The 15,162-nt window shown below is 41.7% G+C and overlaps 1 protein-coding gene across 2 annotated transcripts in view; it reads right to left on the bottom strand.

The window, feature by feature from the left end:
• Window positions 1–3,715: 3,715 nt before the first annotated feature.
• Window positions 3,716–15,162, bottom strand: part of LOC144767099 (kazal-type serine protease inhibitor domain-containing protein 1-like) — a 128,976-nt gene continuing 117,529 nt past the window's right edge. For both annotated transcript variants that reach the window (XM_078650710.1, XM_078650709.1), the window contains exon 4: window positions 3,716–4,670. In XM_078650710.1, coding sequence (XP_078506836.1) covers window positions 4,647–4,670 — 24 coding nt within the window. In that variant the 3' untranslated portion in view covers window positions 3,716–4,646. The remainder of the gene's footprint in view (window positions 4,671–15,162) is intronic.

Below are 15,162 nucleotides of genomic sequence, written 5' to 3' on the forward strand. Positions count from 1 at the left end.
ACAGCCTTGTTGAATCAATTCACAATATCTATTGAGGATAGTTACATGATTCGCTTGCCTATAAGCCATAGTGTTCATATGTACTCTGCCTGACATTAAAAGATTGGAAAATTTCACTGATGTCAATCCAGAAATAGGTTTAGAACATAAGATGTTTTGACAAATACATTAGGAACAATATGCTGTATAGTCTTTTATGGTATCCGGAGTAGAGTGCTACTCGCCAAAAATGCGCTTCAACACCTCATCAGGGGATGAAAGCGTTATATAAATGCAAACCCTTTCCCTCTTCTAGCCCTCCACTATCCTGCTCATTCCAAATAACTAACTAACCTATCCACCACTCAAATTACTTTCATATTTCACTATACTAATTCGCCACTAATCTTTTATGGATTCCGGAGTAGTGTGCTACTCGCCGAAAAAGCACTTCGACACCTCGTCTGGGGTAGTAAGCACTATATAAATGCAATTACAATACTATACAATACAATAATGAATTGTTTGGTCCTATTTTAAAAACAAATTGAGTAATATCCTCCTAAACACCTCCCTGAGTGGGTCACACTGACTTGCTTGTTCGTTTGAAAGTATGACAGACAATTTAAAAATCTCCATGTTTATTTTTAGTTCCTAGTCCACCAAGGGAGGAAGCGTTAAGTAGGGGTGAGAGGGATTCTCCAGAGAGGACTTTGATGGGGGTTGCAGGTAAAACCTCATCTTCGTAGGTAGTTGATTCAAGTGAGTTGAAAATGTCAGTGAGATCTTAGAGCAGAGGTTTTCAAACTGGGGGGTGGGCTCCCCTGTGGGGGCCTCAAGTGATCCCAGGGGCGGTGCCAGGCTCTGGCCAAAAGAAGCATTATGCTCATAACATTGCTTTGTTTTAAGCTGAATTGGGCCATAACTAATATCTTTTGTCATTTATATACTGGCTGGGAGTAGGTGTCAAAAGAGAAGAGACTCCAAATATTCTTTAAACTCCCAGCCCCACATTCTGGCCTGCCTTACCAAAACAGTATGTTTGGCAGTGATGTATTTGATTGCATTTTTAAAACAGTAACAGAATTTAACTGCAATTTTTAAATATGACTATGATTTAAATAAATTGAGACATAATTTAAACATTGCCAATTTAATGGAATAATTGTGAAAAAATATGAGGGGGGTAAGATTAATTTTATTTTTTCACTGTTAGGGGCACGCCATTAAAAACATTTTAAGACCACTGTCTTAGAGGTACAGGAGTTTGAAGGACTGCCATTGTGGAATGTAGTGCAGAGGAGAAGGTGTCAGAGAAGAAGCAGGTTTGGTGTTGTTCATGTGGTGTTAGATCTGCTGTATTTTGTCACTGAAGCATTGGTTGATTACATTACTCTTGTCCGTGGAGTCTGGAATTGGAGAGACAGAAAGGGGTTGATGCAGTGCTTGATTATTTGGAAAATGTGTCTACTTCTAGTGGAAGCTTCGTTGATTGTGCTGGGATAGTATTTGGCTCTGGCTGAAATGATGAAATGTCTGAAATGTACGCATTGAACTTTAGTAGCCTGAAGTCTTTGGAGTACCAGGGTCATGACAGGTTTGGTTTGCTCTTTCGCATTTTATTTGAATTGTGGGCATTACATAGTTTTCGAGAAATGTGTTTAAGTCGTTTAGAAGTGTGTTGACTACAGACATGTAGCTGGTAGGGCAAGAGATGAGCTTGAGCATTAGGTTGCATATGGAGAAGTCTTTGAAGGATTTTAAGTTTTGTTCTGTTTTTTAGATCCTTCAGCTCCTTAGATGGGCCTGTGAGGTTGCTCTCTTGCTCCTCATTTCATCTGCAGTATGTGGCATGTTGTGCGATACTATTTCCAAACTGGGCGGCAATCTTGGAATGGGGTTGCCTATGTTGTACTATTGTTTTACCATACCAAAAAAGCCACCATATTTAAAAGCATTACATTGGACATCTGGCTCAGTACATCAGTGGTACACTACATACTTTAGCATTCAAAGATGGCTTCCCAGTACGATGTATACTGAGTGGCTGTGTCGGAATGGTATTATGCATAGTGTATCATTTTTTTGTGGCTCCAAGATAAACAACACATTGCTTCTCATATGAAGCAGCTTTGTTGGAACTTTAAAATAATAATATACTATATAAAATATCATTTCAAGAAAGCCACTTGCTGTTATATTCCATTTTATTTATGTATTGCAAGTATATGCCTCCAGGTTTAGGTAGCAGCATGTTTTCATTTTTTGTACCTTTATTCTTTAAATTTTGCTTGCAGGAGTTTGTGTGTCTGTTTTATTGAGGATGGGTCTGAGGGAGAATGTGTCAGTGGGTGGATAAATGGGTGTATGAGTGCAAGGATGAGTGAAAGAGTGCACCTATGATAACTTCTCGAGGGCCTGACTTCATCAATGACTGAGGAGGGGCGTTCAGTTATACTCCAAGCCTATTGGCATTGTCAGTGTTTGTTTCAGAGTTACGCTTGACCCAACAGCAAACTCATTCACTCCTTTACTGCAAACATACACTGCTTGAAGGTTGCAACGGAAGACCCTTCCCATCCATCCTGAAGAGGTTCTGCGTCCCAGAAACATACTTAAAATACTAGTTATGGGATCAAATGATGCCTTTCATGGTCTATTTATAGATGCTAAAGTAACTGGGTGACACCGCATTTTACCACCATCCCAATGTACAAGCTATTGCTGGACAATGGAAGTTGGAAAACAAGATAATGAAATCAGTATTTCCTCAAGTGTGGAATTGTTTTTTTAAAAATACGCAGTCAGAAGCCAATCAATGTACAGGAATAATGTTTGACACAGGGCACGTTGTTCATCGCCCATCTGGCCGATGCTCTCAATAAATAAGCAAAAGAAGCCCTCCAATCAAATAACAATTACGCGGATATGTGCTCGCCCGCAACAAGAGATTAATGTGGCTTTGCAATATAAGGACGAGACTGTAATGTGTCCCAGTATTTTCTCTCTCTCCCTCTTTGAAAATTGCTTTGCACAACCAGACAATCATTCCGTATCTGTCGACATGAGAAAAAAAATCTACTAATTTCGCAGTTACAGTGTTCTTTTCTTTATTGTAGCGATTTTGTAAAGTTGGTTTATATGACCCCTTTGTCTGTTTCCACGGGAAGTTGACGCCGAGTTGTCCTTCTTTATTTTTAAGGGACGAGATCCATCATCGACTTGATTTTGTACCAGTTGCATGTTCATCCTGTAAACAGCAGAGTATGTGACAGATGGTGAATTCTTGGTGGGTAATGGCTTCCATCACATTTCCACGGCCTCGGGGTCTGACAATGCTCCTAATGTAACATGCAATTTGGTAATGTGCTCTTTGCACCTGCATGACGAAAACATCATTTTAAGCTCTGATTTTTCCCCCGCATATATTTCTTATTGATTTACGACCAAAATGCCTAACGTACGTGTTTGTAAGGTGGAGTATCCCATTATAAGAACTACATTACTGTTATATCCAATATTAATAACGGTTACAGGTGAGTAGGCGCACTTTACGAGAAACCTGATTTACTGACTGACTGATTGATTAACCGCAGATCCACCCCCCTTCACTCAGCACCTTGAGACCCTTACAAGTGAGTAGTTGCGCTGTACAAGAAACATGATTGATTGAATAAATACATTCAATGATTCTATGGCAATTGATTACATGGAAATAACAACAGAAAGCAGCATATTATTTCATACTGAGCTTCATTATATTCTTTTTTTGTTGTTGCCATCAACAAGTTGTTTTTTAGAAACAAGTTCAGATTGCACATCACCAACAATTATAAAAGTCACATTCAGCAACCACTTCTGATACTTTTTTTTCATGACAAATCTGAATTACTCACAAAACATAATCATATTGGACATATCTGTATCAAATATAGTACACGTCACAACATCCATCACGTGTTCGTCGTGTTTTCAGAATCATGCTTCTTCAGGGCTCTGAGGGCCAAACTTGTAAAATATGTCCTTTTCAATTTTTCATAAATTTAGATGGCGCAAAGGTTCAAGGTGCTCTCTTCTTTCACGAGTCTCCTCTACCCACCTAAATGAAACAAACTTGAAGGCTTCATAGCGTTAAAAGGATGAGGCTCATGATAAGACCACCGAAGGAACACCCTAACAGCTGTCCTGCAAGCTTATAGTACTGTTAATAAACGATGGTTGGTACGAAATAATGTACTCCTCTCTGTTAATTCCAATGGGAATAGTATCGTAGTTCTAATAATACATGCTACTCACTATAAAAATATCCCTTTGAATATTTAAGTTATATTTAATTTTGAGGTTAGCTGGGTTTCCAAACCAGTAGGTTGGAGCAGGATGAGAGGAAATGGAAAAACTTCTGTTTTCCTTTTATTCACTCTAATAGCCTACTTTATTCCTATTGTAATACCAACATGCTGAATATAGCTAAAATCTGCTATTTCATTCATGGTGACATTATCCTTTGTATGCACATTTACATTGCATGTTCCTTGTCTTATTTTTAATGAAATAGTTTCAGCTTTCGTAGTCTCCAGATTCATACTCTTCATCTTCCCCTTCTTCTTCAGTTTGATCATAATATTCCCGGTAGTCTGTGTTGTGGCTTGTGATTCTGTTGCTAGCCATCATTTGAAACGAGGATGATGAGCCTGTAAAGACACATTCAGATTAGAACACAGCTAGCACGAGCACTAAGTAAATAATATATCACCATAGTAGTCTGTGGTTTGTAGCCATTGCTCCTCAGCTATTTGTCATCTTTTTAAAAAGAATGCTCTTTATTGCGCATAAAGATCCCAAATACAATCCATTCAAATGTATTATCTTATTTTAGTACATGAGCACTTTCACTATAATAGCAATAGACTCCTAGCAATCAAGATGTGTACTATACAAGTTATGCAATATTCGTAGTTTATGTATGGTTCAGTTTTATACTATTAGAGTTGTGTCATGAGACACCTTTTTTAAAATAATCTATTAATTGATTTTGAATAAAATACAATCTTCAGAGGTACCCACTGGGGGTTAAAGTTGACATTAGATGACACACATTGTACATTGTGTTCAAGTAGAGTGAAATCATACCAAGTACAAAAACTGAATATTTCAACAGCAGAACATACTTCGATATATGGGTCCTCCATCCTTCCAGAAAAAACTGTCCCACTCTGTCCTCCCAGGAATGTCCCCGAGTAAGAGTAAAAGCACCTGATCCTGGCGTGTCACGTGTAGCTTAGCGCTGCTAGAAGGGTGAGCAGCCTAAAACTGCTGTGTGTGGCGGTGTAGAGTGCCAGAGGCTAACATTGAAGGCTGCTGAGGTGGGCTCTATGTGGCATGTCCCGCTGTGAGACTGACGAGGGTGCGTTGCAGGCAGCAAAGCCGAAACACCATCTATGTAAAATGTTTGATAAGTCCCTTATAATATCTATATATTACAAGCATTGGCAAAAATAGGTCTTGCATTGAAAAACAGGGATGGAGAATTCCCATTGCCCGACACCCTGGACATGTTGGTTTCTTTGTGGGACTGAAAGCTGTAATTTCTATTTTGCCTTACGGACAATAATGCAATACTTTGAAATAAACATGTAGTTCTAATCCAAAAGAAGTCCAGAGGTAGCCATGAGGTAAGTTGTAAGTAAGAGGTTTATTAGCTTGATTACAGGATGGTAGTTCATTAGTTTAGCCCCACCAGGAGCAGCATCCTTGCTGCTCAGCCCACACACTCCAGCTGTCTCTCTCTCTCCACTCCACCAGGAACTCCAGCATTCCACTACCTCATCAAGCCTTCTAACATCCCACACACATCACATGCATATTGGCTGAGCAGCAGGGAATGGGTAACCAGGGAAAGGATGCATTATAGGAAATCTAGTTATAACACATGTGCAGCATGTACAGCCATCTGAATAATTATTGTGCAGCAGTCTTTGTGAAGAATGCAAAAAGAACAATTGATGGACAGAATGCAGAACAATGTCATACATTCACCCCAGTACATAGATCTGGGCCTAAATACATTGTTTTTTTGCTCACCATGCCATTCCAGTTTGGACCCAGCTATATACAAATCAGTCTTGACCCTGCGCCCAATGGGAACAGTGCAGCCCAAACTGCCAGGCCAGGTCCTCCCTGGACTGGAAACAAGCATCCTGGGGCCGGTTTCTGGCTTTCAGCCCTATCAGCCAGGATAGCTTGACTCCAGTGGCATGGAGAGCATGGGACTCACATCTGGGCATACCTGTCCCACTCGGGGTGACAAATGCAAAAAGAACAATTCATGGACAGAATGCAGAACAATGTCATATATTCACCCCAGTACAGAGATCTGGGCCTACATCCATTGTTGTTTTGCTCACCATGCCATTCCAGTTTGGACCCAGCCATATGCAAGTCAGTCTTGACCCTGCGCCCAATGGGAAGAGTCCAGCCTGAACTGCCAGGCCAGGTCCTCCCTGGACTGGAAACAAGCATCCCAGGCGCGGTTTCGGGCTTTCAGCCCTCATCAGCCAGGATAGCTTGACTCTAGTGACATGGAGAGAATACATGTTCTAATGACATGATTTGGAGAGAGCCTCTGTAAATAGGGTAAAAACATGTTTAAAAGACTTTTTCTTCGAACTGTGACACTTTCTTTACGGAGCCGAATTAGAAGGATCAGTCATTTGCAAACTTGCACTGAAACAGCCCTAAAACAAAAAGGAAAAACCGTAAAAAGAGCAGGATACTACCTCAAAGCTTTCTGGGCAGCTTGGTGAATTGTTAAACTAGTCGATGCTCAAGCCATTTCAGTAGTTTCCAAGAAAACAGAGAGCCTGTGTGGAAGTTGACCATGTCCATCTTTCCCTGATTTCCATTTTTGTAGTTGCATTTACATGAATAAATAATAAATATAAAATATCTTACATATATATATATATATATATATATATATATATATATATATATATATATGTGTGTATATATATATATATATATATATACACATACATATATATATATATATATATATATCGCTTCGTACACTTACATGGGCTATATAAATAATATACATTTTAACAGGCCATTCCTTCCTGTCAGCTGCTCTGTCATAGCGGCTGCCTTTTGCCAGCCACCAATCCAGGCAGAAGCCTATACCATTCAGTTTGCTGGAGGTCAGGCCTGCAGATGGTATTTCATACATAAATATTCAGAAAATGTCTACACCTTCAGAGCATGTTTGTGTGTCAGTCTCCAGGCTGTGTATGAGTCATTCGAGTATGTGTGCCTTTATGACGTCTCCTCCTTTAATGTATGTGAGTGGTTAGTGGTTGCATTTGTCCCTAGGATATGTGTGTTCACACAGAGTGTATCTGCACGGTGGATCTGAGTGTCTACAGGATGTGTATGCATGTCATTCCGTGCAAGGTCTCTCTTCCTCTATAGGGTGTGTGTCTCTGCAGACTGTGCAGGTGTCTGTATGCGTGTATATGGTGTTTGTGAAGACCCTAGGTGTGGAGGTTAAGACTGTGTTCCAACACAGTTTTCAGGGTACTGAGCTGCAGATTTATGAAAAAAGGGTATGAATATATGACAACTAATAGCAGATGATCATGATGCATATTTGCCTCCCATCACCATATTCAATTGGAAAGTTAAACGTAAAACCTAATGCTTGTCATGATTTTCAAGTATTCAACATACTGTCTTAGGAGCTTAAAGCACCAGAGGATTCCACTCCAACTCTCTCAATGGGTGCAATGCTCAGATTCCCCATTCTCCAGAAAATGACTACCATTCAAGCTTGGCTATAAAAACCAGGTTACCTGGATAAAAAAGTGTGCAGAGTATCCATTGAGTAAACTTGAAAATCTATGAACATTTCAGCTGTTCAGGTAGAAATGCAACACAGAAGGGGGACTTTGAAACAATACCCAATTGATGAATGTTTCAGTGACACCTCCAAAAAGCAGAGGTCAGTGATAAAAAAAAATGAAAAAGATATACCAAAGCTAAAAATATAACCTATTAACTTTGGAGCAGGTTTGGCTGTCTACGAAAACCTTTCCTGCATCAAGACATCGTGAAAGAAGGACAATACCTGATTTCAAGCATCACAGTTGTCTACATGAAGAAACAAGCATTTACAATGCAATGGTCTCGGCATTATTAAAGGTAGAGCTATTGGCATTGCTCATGACATTTTTTTTTTTTTTTAATCATAAATAAATGGCATTGTCATTTACATTGCCAATAGCTTAATCGTTAAATAAATGGCATTGTCATTTACAATGCCAATAGCTTAATCGCTCACAAATGCATGACCTATTGCATTTACACCCAAACAGATCCACACACACAAAGCCACCCACACACACATACAGAGCCATCCACACAGAGCCACCCACACAGAGTCATTCACATAGAGCCCCCTACACAGAGCCACCCTCACACAGACAGAGCCACCCACACATAGAGCCACCTACAAAAAAAGCTATCCGCACATTGCATTAATGAACCCTAACTACATGTTCGAACAGCATTAGCACATGAACGCAACAAATATTACCTTAACTGAAGACGATGCCCTTCCCTGATCCATAATGTGTTACTGCAGCCAACTGGTTTGTGCTGTAGGGTTTTGGGCCTACTTGTCAAAATACACAATAAATAATTGTTGCCCTTGACCCCAAACCATTAGTCCTGGGCGTCGGGCTATAGGAATTCAAGATCCCTGGTTTACATCTTCACAGCTGATGCAGTCAATTAAAAATGATTAAATCATAAAGTTTATTTTGAACGTTTTGTGACATAGCAGCCACTGTATTTCAAGCGGTTATAACAGATAAAGACAGTCCAACCTAGTTACTAGGGTTACAGATAAGTAACAATTTCGTAGGTTGAGCAGGTGATAACTATGAAATTAAGTAAACAGCTTTAAAGGTGAACTACAACCATAGACACAATGCTACACTACACAGACATAGAACTACAATTACCACTGGCACAGTATGCCACCTGACAGACAGAAGGGTGCCACTGTAGGTGTATGTCATCCAAACACGTCTTTTTTTTACATTTCAGACAAATGAGTGTTAGAGATGTTATGAATAATTGAAATTGTTTCAGTTCTGCAAATGAGATTGTGATAAAACTATGAATACGATATTGGCAATGAAACAAAAAAAAAGCATTGGCATAGCCAATAGGTCTTGCCTTTGAGACCTTATAAGTGTTTAGCCGTGCAAGGATATTGTGCTGCATAACTAAATACTTATAAGGTTCCAAAGGCGAGACCTATTGGCTATGCCAATGCTTGTTATTTATTAATACGAGAGTACCTTGAAAAATGTGAGTTCAAGAAGTGCACTGTACACAAACCTCTCATGTTTGATTTACTGACCTATAATGTCGCTCCATCTAATACAAGAATCTAAGCCACATATGGGGCACACATGATAACTGCTTTGCCTCAAAATGACCCTTGGCACTTCCTGTTAAATTGTCGGCTCGGTCACTTCTAATCTGCACGAAAGGCATCTAAAATCTCTGTCCAATGTATGCAGTATCACGTTTCCATGCATTCAATACACTGTAATCTGCTCTACCTCTGAAAATATAGCGATTAATTCTCTATTGTGGAAGTACTCTACGCTGTGCTGTTAACACTCAATATATGCGACAACAACATTCTACGCAAAAAGATCTTAGATACAGCGCATGGAAACATGACTGGAGTTGGCGCTATACACGATAAGAACTAAATAACAGGGTGCTATACACGATAAGACAAAATAACAGGCATTGTCAAAGCCAATAGGTCTGGTTATGACAGACCTGATTATGACTGTATCTACTCTCCCGTTTACAGTTCCACTTCTACATTATTATACCCCATTCCTCTCAAATTCACATAGGTGACCAACGGAAGGCGTAACCATAATTCAGCTCGCATTTTTCCCTATCAAAGCTTCCTTCTGGGACTAAGGTACTTTTATGGACTACACTGCAATGGAAAAAGAAACCAAGCATTTTTTTTACATCAAAAGGAACCTTTATCGCAAGCTTTGGACAGCTACAATCCATGAACTATGAAGAGGATGTGGCTTTATGGCCAAATTTGCAGAATTTGGAACTGAGAAAGCACGTTCGAGTCTCGGCGTCCGCTCAACATCCTGTGATTCTGGGAAAATCATGTAATCTACCCTTGCCTCAAAATAAGTGACCTTGTGTAATACAACGGGTGATTATGTAAAGCGCTCCGATACCCTTGGGCCGAGTTAGCGCTATGTAAAACTACAAAGGAAAGAAAAAACACAAACTGGCCCGCCTTCTTTAATAACACACACTGGTCTTTCAACACATCACCTTGCGTCCTTCCTGGTCAGCCCATTTCTTTTGCACATCTCCATATCGTTTATATCCTGTAGTTGCTTCCCACTTGTCCATAAACTGTAGCCCCAGCCATACAACTCACCTCTCGTTCCCGTTCCTCAACCCCTGGACGCTCTCATTCCATATTTGTCCATGCCCCCCCTGCTTTGCCCACCCCTTCAGACTTATTTTCACAAGCCCCCACTCACCCCTTCTTCTCTGCTCCGCCCGTCTCTTTCAGCGCTTGAGGTAGGGTTCAAGGCGCAGTGCCTACGGCCATTAACTACAATAAATAAACCCTCTCCTCTCAGAGCGAGAACAGCCCCCACAGGAAACGACAGCACAGAGCCCCTCCCAGTCCTGCAGCTTCCATCTTGGAAAGGTAGTCTGGGGAACAGCGTTCGAGTCTAAAGGGGCCGTGCTAGGCGCTACTTTAAACACACGCTCCAACTGCGTGCCTACGCACTGGTTTCTAAACAGGGCAACACTCTGTATCCACAAACGCGCAGCCTGGGGTTTTCTACAAGGCATTTGTGCTGCACTGGAGCTGTGTTCCGGAGCCTGAGTGCTTGGCAGGGGGCGCTGCTCGGGCTCCTCTCCCAGCTGCCGCTGCTGCTCGGGCGCCGTGTCTCACCGCAGCTTCAGACTCTCCCTGCGCGACCTCTCACACACACTCAACGCAGGCACGCCGCGCAGCTGACTGACGGTAGGCCAGGCTGAGGGAGGGCGCAAGGATCAAGGTGGCGCTATGTGGAACAATAACTAAGCGAAACAAGCACAATGAACAACGGGGGGGGGACAGGTCAGCAAGCACAAACAAGAGACAGGGGCCTGGCAGGGTTCAACAGTCAAAAAGCCGAGTCACAAAAACATGACATGTAAAGGAGAGGCTTCAGAGTGGACCAGGACTGGGACCGAGCTGGCACAGACTGACGAAAAAACATCCATGTAAAAAAAAAAAAAAAGGAAACACCCACAATGGCCCACCTCTGAATGACGAAACAAAGGGGTCGGGGCTTAAAAAAACCCACAGAAACGCCCACGAATTTGCTCCCAGAATGATTGCCACATCTCTCGTCCAATGGCTAGCCTCCATTTATGGAGCTAGCCAATGGAAGAGAGAGGCGGGTTAAACCCCAGTACTGGAAAACAAAAATTCTCGGCTCCGCCCCCCCTAACAGCACAAGACAAGAGAAGATGAAGCTGAGGTGAAGGACTTGCACTGGAATGCGGATGCGGTCAAGACAGTTAACGCTAAAAAATCCCATCCTTTGCCTGCAGCAAAAGTAAACCTTGGTTAGCTGAGTGCAAGGCAAGACTGGGGATACAGCTTCCATGTTATTTAAAAGATGAATTCACATTCCACAGTACATTAAAATAAATGCAAATGCTTTCTGGTGCAAATTCATCAGCACCTACCAGTTTGAGCTGCTGAGTTCCGTAGCACCTAAAGAACAAACATAAGCATTGTTTAAGGCCTAGATGTAGTCCATTACTGTGATCCATTCGCAAGCCGACAACAGCAGTAACTGAAGAATGCCTGCTCTCAAAAGAAAGACACAAATGAATGTTGCTAACTGCTTTAGATGAAATAAACAGGTTAAGGAGAGTCCAGAGATCCGAGATACCAAATATAGATCTGCCTCGTCTTAATGCTCACATTCTTGACTGATTTTACAGGCTCAGGGCTCTCACTCGTATGGTCACAAATCGAGCCTCTGATGTCCACATAAGTAACAATCATTACTTCAGTTCTAAAGGGATTCAACCTAGGCCAATAGCCATCTATCCAAGGCAAATCCTCATAAAATGTCATAAAGAGGGCAGTTGAGGGTCCCACCATAAAAGTGAAAATGAAACCCACGTGAAGGGATGAGTTGCTCTTGAGTTTCAATATAGGACAGACTTGGTGACAGAGCAGAATACTGAGAAAAAACACAACTCAAGATAGGTGCATAGTTGATAAAAAAACGTACCACAGCATTTGAACTCACCCAAACAAGAGAACATGCGCCCACTGGAAAGAAGTGCTCCCACCTGCTTATTATGGAGATAATGTCAAAGGGTGGCATTTTGGACCGTTTCAAAAGACCTTGACTTATCCAGAATAAATAGGGCACAAAAACAGCTATTAGACGAAAGACAACCAAAATCATTACAAGAAAAAACAAGCATTGAAAATGCAATAGGTCTCGCCTTTAATTAAGTTAAAGCCATTTGCTTTGCTAATGGTATTGTATAGCAAAGCAAATGGCTTTAACTTAATGAAAGGCGAGACCTATTGCATTTTTATTGCTTGTTAATTATTATTATCCTCATTATTACACCTATGATTATAATAATAGTGCAAACCATCAACAATGCAATTGCATTTTCCTTCTCCTAAATCAATGTATTTTATTTATATTTCATACTCTGAATTATAAGCTAGTCCACCGGAATTATGCGATTCTGAGGCTGTGGAATTTTCCACATAATTATGAATTTGGCACATTTGCCATTTAATCCATCACCTACTGCAAAAAATTTCAGATTTTAACAAAAAAACAATTCTAGCTCAAAAGTTCCCAAAATGTAGCGACTTGTGTTCCTGCAGAGTGGAAGGACCTTCTCAAAGTTTGCCTGTAAACCTGTCAGTTCTGTATTGCTATATTTGGGTGTTAAACTAGTACTAATGAGGTGAAACCTTTGAACAGACAGTATTAATGTGTAAAAATAACAAAATAATGAAGTAAGATTATCACAAAGTGTGGTATACTACGTGGCATTATTTAGCTTTTTTGCTGCATAATTTTGTCAACACTACAGCATTATTTTGTATCTCCCCTGACACACAATTCCAGTAGCCCTGATCATAATACAAACATAAACATTTGGCAGCATCAAATTTAAACAATTTGAATTCAGACACCATTTTGCAGCACCGATTTCCTACCCCCCCCCAACTATTTCTGACCACTCTGCACCATTTATCTCAGAAGAATTCTCACCACTATTATACTAGTCCCATCCCTTTCGCTTCCATGTCACCCTCATACCATTCCTCACCACTTAAGTCTCCAGTCACTACCATTCTTCACCAATAACCTTGTTTGTGCCATTCTTCACCACGCTCTCCCTCGCACCATTCCTCAGAACTCCACCCTTTACCTTCGAGAAATTCTCAACATTCTCATCCTCGACACTCCTTGCCAATTCTACCTGATCCTCACATTCCTCACCCTGGTGAGTTCCCCAGCACACCCTCTCCCTGGTGAGATCCCCAGCAGTGCCCTCCCCATTAGTCTGTGATCATTCCGTCTTCCTCGCACTATCCTTCACCAACCTCTCCTCACAGTCACTCCCTTCAAGGCATCACTGGAGTGAACCCCATCTACTCCGGAAATAACACTCCCCTCTTACTAGTGACCATGGTAGTGAAAAGAGCGTGAAAGGATGCAGCGTAGCGCTGATCTTTAAAACTAAAACAGCTGTCCAAGCAAACAGAGCTAAAGGACTCTCCCTGGAGAGAGGCTGTAACATCCACATGGGGCCATGTTACACATGGTTATTTGAGGAATACAAGTTCTGAAGTTCAATCAGATGTTCATGTGGAAGAATACCATCACCACCTTCAACCTCTCCTCCGCCCCGCCCGCACCCCTCCCAAAATCAAACTGTGCCCATCTTATGCTTACTCTGCTCGAGGCCACCTAAGGGGGTATAATTAGTTGCGTTACAGTCTTATAATACCAAACAACCCACACATGAGGTCACACCTTCTCTGGGTCTTCAGATAATCTTCACTTTAAGACGCTAGTTACACGTCTTAGGATACAGAGTCCTCCGCCCCACCCACCGCATAAAGTTACGTTGAAGCGCGTCCCCTGAAAAGTTCAAAGTAGACCGAGGTCAGAAGATGGGGCTCCTTTGTGAATCCACGGAGTATAGAGGTTTGACGAAAGAAGACTCAGAGAAGTGGAGGTGGCTAAATTCAGAAGTGGATCAATTCAGAAGTGCAAGGGAGGCCAGTGAAGAATGGAAGGGGGCCCTGGAAAAGTTAAGGTGTACAGATGTGAAGTTTACCGGATGCCTTGAGAAGCTGATGTGGAAAGAAGTAGGTCTCAGAAAATGGTGAAGGGCTGGAAGTGGTTTATTGGAGAAATATAGAGGAGCTAAGGTCAGAAGGTAGCGAAAAGTGTGGCAGGTTGAAGTACGCTGATGTATGCTTTGGAGAAGCAGATGTGGGTTGAGGTTACACTAGCCCACCTGGTTTGGTGAGGGGAATCTGTGGAATTGCTGATCATATTTCCGTGAACTGCAGGTGACAATAGGTGCTTTATTTATCTCACATGTTGCTGCCTTTCCACACTCCTAAGAGAAACAGGTGAAGGTGGAATACAACATCACCTGAACAACGAATGTCACTGTAAAGTGTACACACCCACAGAGCAGCTATGCTGCTGCAAGGCACACGAGAAACACGCTCCCGGTATCTACGGGAATCTGGCCCTCAAATTGAAATAGAATTAAAGGTGCGGGTGCTTGCAACCCCATAGTACCGTTTCCTATCGAGAAATGAAAGCACTGCCCGTTAAAAGTACTGCACTCCCGCTGAGAAGTACTACTTACTCTCCCTTTAAGAAGGGAAGGTGCAGCTACTCCGTACCCGTGAGCGGCTGTCCATATAAGACACTTTGAAACATGTGCCCAACCCCCCCACCGCCCCCCTGCATAGGGCACAGATCGAACCCAACAGGCACAGTAGTTAACTGAAAGAACACTGCACCTACCAGTGTGCAGCAG

This window comes from Lissotriton helveticus, chromosome 7, assembly GCF_964261635.1.
Source record: "Lissotriton helveticus chromosome 7, aLisHel1.1, whole genome shotgun sequence".
Classification (NCBI taxonomy): domain Eukaryota; kingdom Metazoa; phylum Chordata; class Amphibia; order Caudata; family Salamandridae; genus Lissotriton; species Lissotriton helveticus.